General features: G+C 48.5%; 3 protein-coding genes across 3 annotated transcripts; all 3 read left to right on the top strand.

Moving 5' to 3' along the window:
- The first annotated feature begins 230 nt into the window (after nucleotides 1-230).
- tcsB (putative sensor histidine kinase/response regulator TcsB/Sln1) lies at nucleotides 231-4,411 on the top strand. Its single transcript, XM_032067918.1, has 7 exons — nucleotides 231-515; nucleotides 579-613; nucleotides 664-1,233; nucleotides 1,298-3,538; nucleotides 3,590-3,713; nucleotides 3,762-3,901; nucleotides 3,949-4,411. Exons 1-7 carry the CDS (start codon nucleotides 432-434, stop codon nucleotides 4,031-4,033), a joined length of 3,279 nt encoding a protein of 1,092 aa, XP_031924833.1. The 5' UTR covers nucleotides 231-431; the 3' UTR covers nucleotides 4,034-4,411.
- Nucleotides 4,412-6,521: 2,110 nt separating this feature from the next.
- On the top strand, nucleotides 6,522-8,459 carry BDV27DRAFT_166709 (HET domain-containing protein; the record flags this gene model as incomplete). The annotated part of the gene is made up of 3 exons (XM_032074261.1): nucleotides 6,522-6,983; nucleotides 7,020-7,731; nucleotides 7,784-8,459. The coding sequence occupies exons 1-3, from the start codon at nucleotides 6,650-6,652 to the stop codon at nucleotides 8,457-8,459; spliced, it is 1,722 nt and encodes a 573-aa protein (XP_031924832.1). The 5' UTR covers nucleotides 6,522-6,649.
- Nucleotides 8,460-8,906: 447 nt separating this feature from the next.
- On the top strand, nucleotides 8,907-10,298 carry cwc26 (putative cell cycle control protein (Cwf26)). The gene has a single exon (XM_032076149.1). It carries the CDS (start codon nucleotides 9,201-9,203, stop codon nucleotides 10,203-10,205), a length of 1,005 nt encoding a protein of 334 aa, XP_031924831.1. The 5' UTR covers nucleotides 8,907-9,200; the 3' UTR covers nucleotides 10,206-10,298.
- The last annotated feature ends 747 nt before the right edge of the window (nucleotides 10,299-11,045 follow it).

Raw genomic sequence — 11,045 nt, 5'->3', positions numbered from 1 at the left:
TTTTTTTTCTTTTTCTAGCTCGGTTGATATTGTTCCAAGGCCAAGTGTCAACGGTGTTATCCGAGGATCCCCACCGGCTTCATTCCAATCATGCGTGTCATGCGCGGGACCTCGCGTAGTCTAGACCCTCATTAGCTCCTTTATGTGGCGGGCCCTCAACAAATCAACGCCGTCTAAGTCAGACCCTTGCTCGCGTTGATTCCAAGGAATTGATCGGGATGGCTGTTTACCTTGCACTTCCAACGTGGTTAGTGCAGAATATTCTGGGCTCTTCCTAACCGCGGACGGTCGATGGATCAAATAAACATGCATCTCACTCCTGGCTAGGCCGGTGTTTCTCTTTTCTCCAGATTTTCGGTCCCCATAGCAGGACACTAGAAACTACCAAATCCCCTCCATGGACTGACCATTGCTGGCATTGCCGTGCCCGGATGCGCATCCCCATTGCCGTGCAGCTAGGGCTGCTAGTACTCCTGACGGCCCTAGTGGGTATTGTCATCCTCGCCGTTGCGACAGTAAGTTAAGTTTGGACCACGAAAACGGGCAAGGGAGATCGACAAACTGACAAGACGCACTAGTGGACCACCACATATAGTTTTGTAGTCGATGTCGAGTAGGTGGTCAGTCTCGCACGTGTGCTCACGGTCGCTGACCTCCGAACAGATCGCACGGGCTTGAACTCGTCGCGACCATCAAAGCGAGTCAGATTGCCTCGAGCCTCGAGCTCCTCGAAGTGACCTGCAAAACTATCTCCACGCGACTCCTGGTACAATCGGCTCTGCGACGCTATTATGCCGGCAATGCATCAGAGGCGAACTGGGCGACTTCCATCACCGACGTGCAATCGGCACTCGGCAGCCGGGGATACCTAAGCACATACCAGGCCATCCTCTACTCGAAGAACGGACAAAATGGTCGCGACCGATTATTGAAAGTCACTAGTGATTCAATACCGGAGATCACACTTCCCTACACCTACTCGAATGGCAGTTCCGTAAAGCTGGGCGATGAAGGGCTCGGATACCCCTCCAATCTCTATCCAAATTTGACATATACACAAAACCCTGAAAAGGGCAATGCTACCACGGTGAATGCCTTTTCCGATTACACCCTAGGATTAACTTCTGCGCTGCTGCTGGGTCCCATAGCAATCAACAACTCCTTTTCTCTGGTTTCCCTGACACTACCCATTGTCAATAATACATCAGATACAGATATCCTAGGTTTCATGACGTGGGTGGCCTTCTGTCGGGCGACGGGCGATGAGACGCAAGGTATCCATGCTAACAAGCTGTAGGGTTGTCGCCAGCGCGGAGAACGTGCAAAACGTGGTCAGCTCTCGCGACGGGCTGGGCAACACCGGGCAAGTCCTCCTCCTCGGCCCCTCTAGGCCTGAGAACCGCTTCTCCACAGAGCCTGCAACAGCCACTTCGTCCACTGATCAACCAGCTCTCGCCGACGCGCAGGTTCACTACATCTTCGAGCCCACGCCCCTGCCGTCCCAAGACAGCCGTCACCGTGGCGTCTCCGCCGGTACCTCCTTCGAGCTTTCCAAGTACCCTATGGCGCTGAAATTGATGGTCGAATCCGAGGACAACGAGAATAAATCCGTTAGTAAGCTTTCTACCAAAAACGAACAAGGATACAATGTCGCAGTGGGCGCGGTTCGGCCCAAAACATCCTTGGTTGAATGGATTCTTGTGGTGGAGGAAACGCACTCCGAAGCCTTCACGCCGGTGGCCCGTCTGCGGAAGATCATCCTTGCCTGTGTATTCGGGACAGCAGGGTTCATTATCTTAGTTGTGCCTCTGGTAGCACACTGGGCTGTTGCTCCCATTCGCAGGATGCGGGAGGCTGCTCGGAAATCGATCGAACCAGAGGTGCCGCCAACACCATCCGCAGGCTACATTGAGCACGTAACCAATGGACACAGAGACACGGTACAGACTATTGAGGAACATATGGATGAAAAAGGCGCCCCTGTCTCTTGGGTCAAACGCCTTCGACGGCCGCTGGAGCGATTCAACAGCTCTCACAGTTTTGGCAATCGACAGGATCCCCGGTCCTCTTTCCGGATTCCTTCGAGGGTGAAGGAACGGAGATCCTGCGTGACGGATGAACTCACGGAGTTGACCAGCACTTTCAACGAGATGTCAGACGAACTCACGATCCAATACAATCGACTGGAAGAACGCGTGGTGGAGCGGACAAAGGAACTCCAGAAGGCCAAATTGGCAGCAGAAGCGGCTAACGAGAGCAAGACCTTGTTCATCGCCAACATTTCGCACGAGCTCAAAACGCCGCTGAATGGAATTTTGGGCATGTGTGCGGTGTGCATGGGAGAAGAAGACCTGCATCGGATTAAGAAGTCGCTCCAGGTGGTCTACAAATCTGGCGATCTCCTGCTGCATCTGTTGAATGACTTGTTGACTTTTAGCAGGAATCAGATTGAGCAGGCTATTCATCTTGAGGAGAAGGAGTTTAGACTCTCTGACATCCGTTCTCAGCTGTCGATCATATTCCAAAACCAAGTACATGAGAAGCATATTAATTTCAGTGTCAACTATGTCGGCACTGGAAATAGTCAGCCTCGGGGTACCATGTGCCAGGAACGAGGAATTGAACGGGCACACCCGGCTGTTGGTCCACCGCAGACAGGCCGACTCAGGGACATGGTGCTCTGGGGCGACCAACATCGGATCCTGCAGGTGTTGATCAATTTGGTTGGGAATAGTCTCAAGTTCACCCCTGAGAATGGCAAGGTCGAGGTCCGCATCCGGTGTGTGGAGGAAGTCCCGAACCCCGAGAGCTCCGTGACGCTGGTGCAAGACTCTAAACCGACCTCACGAGTACGTTCCCGGACTCCCTCACGGTCAAACGCAACGCGGGTGGATGGTGCCGACTTTCTCGACAACCAAGTGGCTACACAGACGCCTTCCCAGTCTGATTTGCGGACACTCATATTCCAGTTTGAGGTCGAGGATAATGGACCAGGCATCCCGGCCAACATGCAGAGGCGTGTCTTTGATCCCTTCGTGCAGGGAGACCTGGGATTGAACAGGAAATACGGAGGAACTGGACTTGGTTTGAGTATCTGTGCTCAACTATCTCGACTTATGGGAGGCATCATCCTATTGGATAGTGAAGAAGGGAACGGGGCGCTGTTTACCTTGAAGATACCATTGAAATTTGTCAAGGAGGCAGCAGCTAGCACGCGAAGCTCCAGCGTTGCCGGCTCAAGGACACCGAGTGTTGTGTCACTTTCACTGGAGGAGTTTTCCAACATCGCTCAGACCCCATCAAACCACAGCTCTGTTGGTAACAAAGAAACACTCGCCACTGGCTTCGAAAAGCCTGATGTCCAGCCACGGCTAGTTGGGTTGAGTCAACCATTCTTCGCTCCTACTGTTCCATCGGCTCCTTCGTCTCCATCAAAGGGTCCATCAGAGTCTAACCAAGATTCCTCGGACAATGGTTCGAAGAAGATCCGCGTGTTGATGGCCGAGGACAATAAGATTAATCAGGAAGTAGCCCTTCGGTACGTCCAATATGTCAATAGTTATACCCTTTCAACTGCTGACCCTGTCAGGATGCTTGCCCTTGAGGAAGTTTACGATGTGACGGTAGTCAAGGATGGGCAAGAGGCATACGACACTGTCAAGGCTAACATGGAAGAGGGCAAAGTATTCGACCTCATCTTCATGGATATCCAGGTAAGGTTTCTTCCACATTACATCTCGTACAATAACTAACACACACAGATGCCAATCCTTGATGGACTTCAGAGCACGCGACTCATTCGTGAGATGGGATACTCGGCGCCTATTGTCGCCCTGAGCGCCTTTTCAGAGGATAGCAATATCAAAGACTGCATAGACTCCGGAATGGACATGTTCATTAGGTAGGTGCATCCCCTTCAATGTCCTGTGAAGCTGCTGACATACGTAGTAAACCTATCCGACGGCCTATCTTGAAGCAGGTACTTAACAAATTTGCGACCATTCCTGAAGAGTCCGACAGCAGTTCTTCGTGATGTTGGCATCTTTGTTCCGGTACCACCCTTGACCTATGCGTGTAATTCATGCTTATTTGCCATGAGAAAAAAAAAATATCTGTACATAAATGATAGCTTTAGGGCGTAATCTTGGGGCCACAGCGTATAATTACCAGTTCTTCAGTTTTGTAAATATTGTGATCTAATCGTAGGGTGCGGCGAGTCTCATGGGATCCCTTTGGGATGGGTATTTAATTCTTATTCACCTATCACCATCAAGGGTATACAAGAATAAGAACAACTTAAATAAATATAATGCCATTATGCTGGAGCTGGGCTATTGGTTGGATTCTCAACCATGGCATGGACTGTTGACCTAGAAAGTGCTCTCTTATGATGGCCATTGCACAAGGGAAGATTTGGAGTGACGCGTTGGAATCATTTCGCTCATATTCCCCAAGCATAGGCGATATAACTCCTCTGCATTAAATTGGATCTACTTCAAGAAAATTAGTCCCATTCTTGGACACTTTTGCCCATGGGAAGTGCCCTGACGGCACCCATCTTGCAAAGCTCGATCTTGAGGGCAAAGTGATTAACCCCAAGCTCAGCGGTAATCTTCTGGCTACCAGAAACTCCAGGAAGATAGACATAAGCTTCCTCAGTTAGTGTGTTACAACCTTTAGCCGCTAGAATGGCTTTGACAAAACGAAAGCCGGCGTATGCCATACAAGTAGTGACGCTTCCAGAACCCTGCTTGCTCTTCACGATCTCATCGTCGCCGAATTGCACACCCGTTTATGGGCTGAGTACAGACCTTCATAGTAGCTGAAGCATTGGTGGCTTACGGTTGATAACGGCAGGTAGGGTTTGATCATCGAGGTCGATTATGGGCGTGCCTTTGATCGCCTACAAGCCGGCCAAACGGTTCTTACCAAAGAACCCGCTGTAGACTGTATGAGAGATGGTATTAGATTATGGGGAAGGTCTTGGACATTCCTATCTAGGTTGTCTCGAAGCCCTACTTTTCCGCGTAGCAAGCAAAGGAATTGAGAACAAAGCGATCAGGCACTAGAAATAAAACATGGCTAGAGCGTGTTGTTTTCAACACCCTGTATGTCAGAACCGGTAATACCTTATCATTGCCGATCTTGATGATATGACTCTAGACACAGCTCTCTTGTCATGCTAGCTTTCTGGACTTCCTATTTCTGTAGCTAGGTGTATGTATTTTCGATTGCAGAAGAAATGATGCGAAAGCATCCAATTCTATAGGATGGTCAACATTTCAATGTAGTCAATTTGGCCTTTCTTTTAGACCTTATTGATTCAATACCGCAAAAGCATTTAGCCCTTTTGAGAGGCTTCTTTCGTGAAGCTATTAATAAACATGCTGAGGTAAGAAGTACGATGTCAAATGTTCTATAACAATTGAGAGACCTATACAGTAGAAATCTATATACAATGTATCCGGCACAAAACCCATTAATAGGGCTTAATTCTTTCCCGTGGCCTAGCCCCAGGTGCTCCGGCACAGGCGACAGAAGTGCGTCGCCAAAGATCGCCCACAGTGCGTTCTCCATAGCTTACGACTCCATAATTGCTAATGTCTCGGTAGTATGTGTTCCAACATGTTGAACCATGAAAGCACGCTCTTGCTTCATAAGCTTCGCATGAATCTCAGGCTCCCTTCGTAAATGTCCAAGCCGACAACGGCAATACGGTTGCTCTCCAGGGCATCAACCATAGCAACTTCATCAACAATAGCACCTCTTGCGCTGTTGATGATGACAACACCGGTTTTCATCCTAACTATCTCCGTCGCACTGATCAGGTGTTTCGTGTTTTCTTTCGGGGGTACATTAATACTAATGATGTCGCTATCAGTGAGCAGTTTCTCGAGCGAGACGTAATCGGGCCCTGAGGCCTAATCTGCTGGAAAAGGGGTTGCGATTGTGGTAAACCCTCGTTACGCAAAAGGATCGCAGCGCTGCATTAATCGCACGGCCGATTCGGCTCATCCCAAGGATACGCAGAGTCCTATTCTGAGGGTTATGACCAAAGTCAACGTCTTTCTTGAACTTCCCAGCTTGCAGGGAGAAAGTTGAAGGCTCAGATATACCACCATTACTATATTACTACCAACTTTACAGTTCACTCACGGTGACCCTGTCTACATTTTTCTTTTACTACTAGTATCATATTATCCTAGCTTTGATTATAACTCTACGTTTAATTAATGATTCCAATATATTACAGTACACTAGAGTATATTGTGTAAGGTGGACCGCTACTAAATACGTATTAAGTACGTGACTTAATATAAAAACACTAAGGTTTTGGTAAGAAATCTTGAATATCCAAACCCTCAATTTAGTTCACCGTCCTTACACACCGCCTACTGCGCTATAGTAAGAAGGGAACCTCTAGGAGCTCAGTCTGGGGACTCCGGTATTCGGATTTGCCTGAGGCTATGCGTTATGTCGATCGCAATTATCGAGCAAAAGCCAGCTGGCTTAACTAAGTGGTGTCTGTCTCCACTAACTAGCATGGCCCCACTAGGGAACAGCTGGTTTACGGCATGGCCTTTAGCAATGTTTGTTGCTTCCTAGCTCTCAAGGGCGATGCAGCCATATATTGAAGATACGCAGAGCAATGGAACATCCAGCCCGTTTAGATGAGGAGTTCTTGATAGAAGAATGGCGATGTTGGAAGGAGCGAGGAGGGGGAGGACGATGTCTTCAGCTACCAGGCCGAATTGATGAGGTGTTTGAGCCAGAGGAGCGTCGAGAAGTCCAAATAACTATTCAAGGGTTCGCTGGGGAAGCATGGCGAGAGGTGGCAGAGGAGATAATGCACAAGAAATCTTGGGAGCAGCTTCAGCAGGGAGAGAGGCTTCTCGAGCGACTTCTACGATGTGTGCAGGAATCCTGGGATACTCACCCTGATGATGAAATACTCGACTCTTTTGAGCCCCGTCCCCAGTTCCGTCTCACCGACCGTTTGCGTGAACTTCCTCTTCTAGGTAAACTAAAGTCTTCTGTACCCCCGATTGACCGGTCTGATCTTCTCCGCACATGGCTGAGGAGCTGTGATCAAAATCATCCCGATTGTCGTGCAGATGGTAGCAATCATCACCCAGAAAGGGTTATATCTGTTCGACAAGATGATGCCAACAGGTTACAGTTGCATGAGCTTGAATGCGGTGTTGAGTATGTGGCACTGTCTTACTGTTGGGGTAATAAATCACAGGAGCAAAAGCCGTATCTTACAACGGATGAGAACTTCCAAAGACGAAAAGACGAAGGCTTCAATTATAATGATCTGCCAAAGCTATTCCAAGATGCAATCACGGTGACACGTGAACTTGGAAAGACATATCTTTGGATTGATGCTCTTTGTATAATTCAGGGTAATGAAGAGGACTGGAAGAGCCAGGGTACCAAAATGGAACATATCTTCGCTTCGGCATACTGTACACTGGCACCAAGTTCAGCGTTCGAGTGGAAAGAAGGCTTTCTCAATACTCGCCGGGCTCGAAATACTGGCCTGCCACTTTGCAGGACCAACCCTGCAAAGAGTTTCCGTCGACTTGTGGATGAGGGGCCTCTAAATAAGCGGGCATGGGTACTTCAAGAGAGGGTGCTCTCTCGTCGAACCGTCTTCTTTACATCGTCAGGTATATACTGGGAATGTGGAGAGGGAGTCCGGTGTGATAACTTTGTAAAAATAGAATGGTGAAACCTGTCAGATCATCGATCTAGTATTTCCTGCTAACGCCTTTGCTAGTCCTCTGACTAGGTCGTATATGATTGACTCGAACTTCCCGAGGAGGCTAATAACATCTGGGATTCTCCCGACAATCAAGTTTCTCCAGGAACTGATTGAGAACTACACTCGTCGCGATATCACAGTAATCACAGACAGAATAGCTGCTTTTACCGGTTTAATAACACGCTTAGAAAAGGCGCTGGAAACTGAAGGAAAATATGGAGTCTTCTCCTGCGCTCTACCTCGGCTTCTTTTGTGGAAGCGACCTGATTCGAAGACGGAGCCGATTGGTTATGATCATCCGATACCGTCCTGGTCTTGGATGGCGTATCCTGGAAGGATCGAGTTTATGACGACTTTACCGCTCAGTGTTTCAAAATATCTCCATTTGGACAACGATGTGTTGAGGGTTAAGGTTCATACCTTCGAGAATTGCCATATTCGCCCGAGGAACAAAAGTCACGGCATCTACTCCGGCCAAAAACGAGTCGGTCTCCTGTTCTTTGACACAGCGAGGGTTGAATTTCTGAATTATGTGATTATCGGGAGGCGTGCCAGCAGAACAGATGATGATCTATATTATATCTTGGTTGTAGGGAAAGCTAAATCTGTGGGACGCTATCAGAGGCTGGGCGTTGGGGAAGTACAAGCACGCTGTGTAACAAAGCAGTGTAATGATGCCGAACTTATCTAGCCACCTATTGGGCATGCAGGATATCTAGAACCCTACTTTAATTTATGTAAAGCGTCTTCCCGAAGCCCGTCCCTTACAGAATGCCAATTGGTAATCATTGTGCGTGAAAGGTTTCGTACCAAGAGACTAAATCAGCACCTTCTTGGAGACCTTTTAAGAACCACAAAACTCGATGGTAACACAAAAAATATCATATTCATTATTCGAATTTTTAAGGTAGAAGAGCATAAGATCGCGGTAGCAGCCTGATTTCAGAAGATCATTTAGAGGAAGGGTCTCTTGGAATATCACTCTAGGAAGCATACGCCCACTCGTATTTACCTGGAGGTAAACTATGGAGGCAGTCACGTTCTCTGTGACAGCAGAACACCTCGTGACCTGAGTGGGCCCTGATAATGGCAGACCAGAGCTGAACAGTCGAAAGATTTCTAATCATACTTCTATAACCAAAATTCCTCGAATAAACTAAAGACGTTTCTTACGCGAAGTGTTAAATATCCATCAAACTTCGTGGCTTTGAGTACAAAGATATTCATTCCAGCCTGAGGCTACCAGTAGGTAATCTTGGAGGGTGACTAAAATGCTTGGCGAATACAGAATAGAGTCAAACCTTGACCGCCTTTGGAGTCGGCAAACTACATCCTGGCGAAACGATCCTCCGATTATCAGATAACGGTGACACCAAACCAGCTTTTATCCAATCTCCCATACACCAAAAACGCCACGATCACCATCACAAAAATGCCTTCCTCTTCACTAGCCGATTACCTCGCAAAGAACTATTTAACAGCCGACCCCGCTACGGAGCGACCCAAAAAGAAGCGCAAGAAGACCAAGGAAGTCGATACCGCCACACAAGGCCTGATCATTGCCGATGACGACCCTCCCGATCTCAAGAGCTCCTCGATGAACTTCATGAACGATGACGAGGATGGTCCATCAGTTGTAACGTCTACCCGGAGTGCGGAGTTCCGTCGCACGAAAAAGTCGAACTGGAAGAGTCTAGGCGGTGCCGGGAACGAGCAGGACGCGGCGGATGCGATTATCGCGTCGGCTGCTGCTGAGAATGCGGCGCGTAGGAATGAAGGAGAAGATGATGATGCACCTGCCGTCGTTGAAGGGGAGGATGACGATGGAGCGATGAGGATGGAGTCTGGTGCGAGGGCGGGTCTACAGACTGCGGCCCAGACGGCTGCGATGGTTGCTGCGCAGGAACGACGGAAGAAGGTCGAGGCTGCCTTGTATAAGGACAATCCAGCAGGGGAGCAGGCACAGGAGACGATTTATCGTGATGCGTCTGGACGAATTATTAACGTGGCAATGAAGCGGGCGGAGGCGCGTAAGGCGGAGCAGGAAAAACTTGAGAAGGAGGAACAGGCGAAAGAGGCGCTGATGGGCGATGTCCAGCGGCAAGAGCGAGAGAAACGTCGAGAGCAGATTCAGGAAGCGCGGGCGATGCCGGTTGCCCGGACGGTCGATGATGAAGATATGAATGACGAGTTGCGGGCCCGACAGCGGTGGAATGATCCAGCTGCACAATTCCTGACGAACAAGGGTCCTGGGAAGAGCGCAACCGGTAAACCTTTATACAAGGGGGCTTTCCAGCCGAATCGATATGGAATCAGACCCGGGCACCGATGGGATGGAGTGGACCGCAGTAACGGATTCGAGAAAGAGTGGTTTGCAGCTAGGAATCGGAAAGGAAGACTGGAGGCTTTGGATTACCAGTGGCAAATGGATGAGTGATATTGTACATAAGAATGGGGTTTTATTATTGGGGCTTTGTCCGGTGCTGGACACTGGAGAGACGTGTGACTTTATAATACTGATACATTATTGACATAACATGATTTGAACCATCATCATTTCCTCCCTGATATGCCTCGATTATATATATTGGCACTTTACTCACCAATAATGAAGGTTCCTCTAAGTTCAGATACTATATCTACGAGAGCGTGGTCTATATTAATGGTTATATATTGTATTTTTCTGATTACACACTCTGACAATTATGAGTTCTGCGATGGAAATCGCATGGTCAACGTCTATCACCTGAGCCTTCGTACCCTAATCAGTCCACCCCGATGTTGTAGTGGACCTCTCTATGGGTTCACAGACTAAGCATACACTGCCGTAAGGGCAGTCCCTGGTATGTTGAGGGGCGGGAAAAAAAAGTAAAAAGATTAATGGCCTACGGAACAAGATACAGTCCCCCATGCCTCCAACAAAACTTCGTACATGGGCGGTTGAACCCTGCTCCTGGCTCTCCTATGTCTATAATTGTACGTCTAGGTTCAATGGGACCGAGAACTGTCTCCTGAATCCATACCGAAGCTATCGGGTTGTTGTTGGCTGACAAGTTACTTCGGGATATGTCCGACATAGTGCCGGGCCTCAAATTACTTTTAATTCATAAACGTAGAATCATACATCGCTGGAAAACCACTAATTTGCCAAGCGCTCGTCTCGTAATTGATCGAATAACTAATAAACCTACAACGTAGGAACTCACCGCTACTAAAAAATAGAGGTGAACTTCTACAGAGTGTACACGAGTGCTTCAGATGGGCCCTAAGATGCAAT

This window comes from Aspergillus caelatus, assembly GCF_009193585.1.
Source record: "Aspergillus caelatus strain CBS 763.97 unplaced genomic scaffold BDV27scaffold_163, whole genome shotgun sequence".
NCBI classification, from domain to species: domain Eukaryota; kingdom Fungi; phylum Ascomycota; class Eurotiomycetes; order Eurotiales; family Aspergillaceae; genus Aspergillus; species Aspergillus caelatus.
Note: the sequence above shows the minus strand (reverse complement) of the source record. Positions and strands in the feature narration are given on the sequence as shown.

Coding starts and splice junctions, on each gene's coding strand:
- cwc26 (XM_032076149.1), top strand. CDS start 9,201: ATGCCTTCCTCTTCACTAGCCGATTACCTCGCAAAGAACTATTTAACA.
- tcsB (XM_032067918.1), top strand. CDS start 432: ATGCGCATCCCCATTGCCGTGCAGCTAGGGCTGCTAGTACTCCTGACG. Junction 516..578: donor TCATCCTCGCCGTTGCGACA/GTAAGTTAAGTT, acceptor AAGACGCACTAG/TGGACCACCACATATAGTTT. Junction 1,234..1,297: donor GATATCCTAGGTTTCATGAC/GTGGGTGGCCTT, acceptor AACAAGCTGTAG/GGTTGTCGCCAGCGCGGAGA.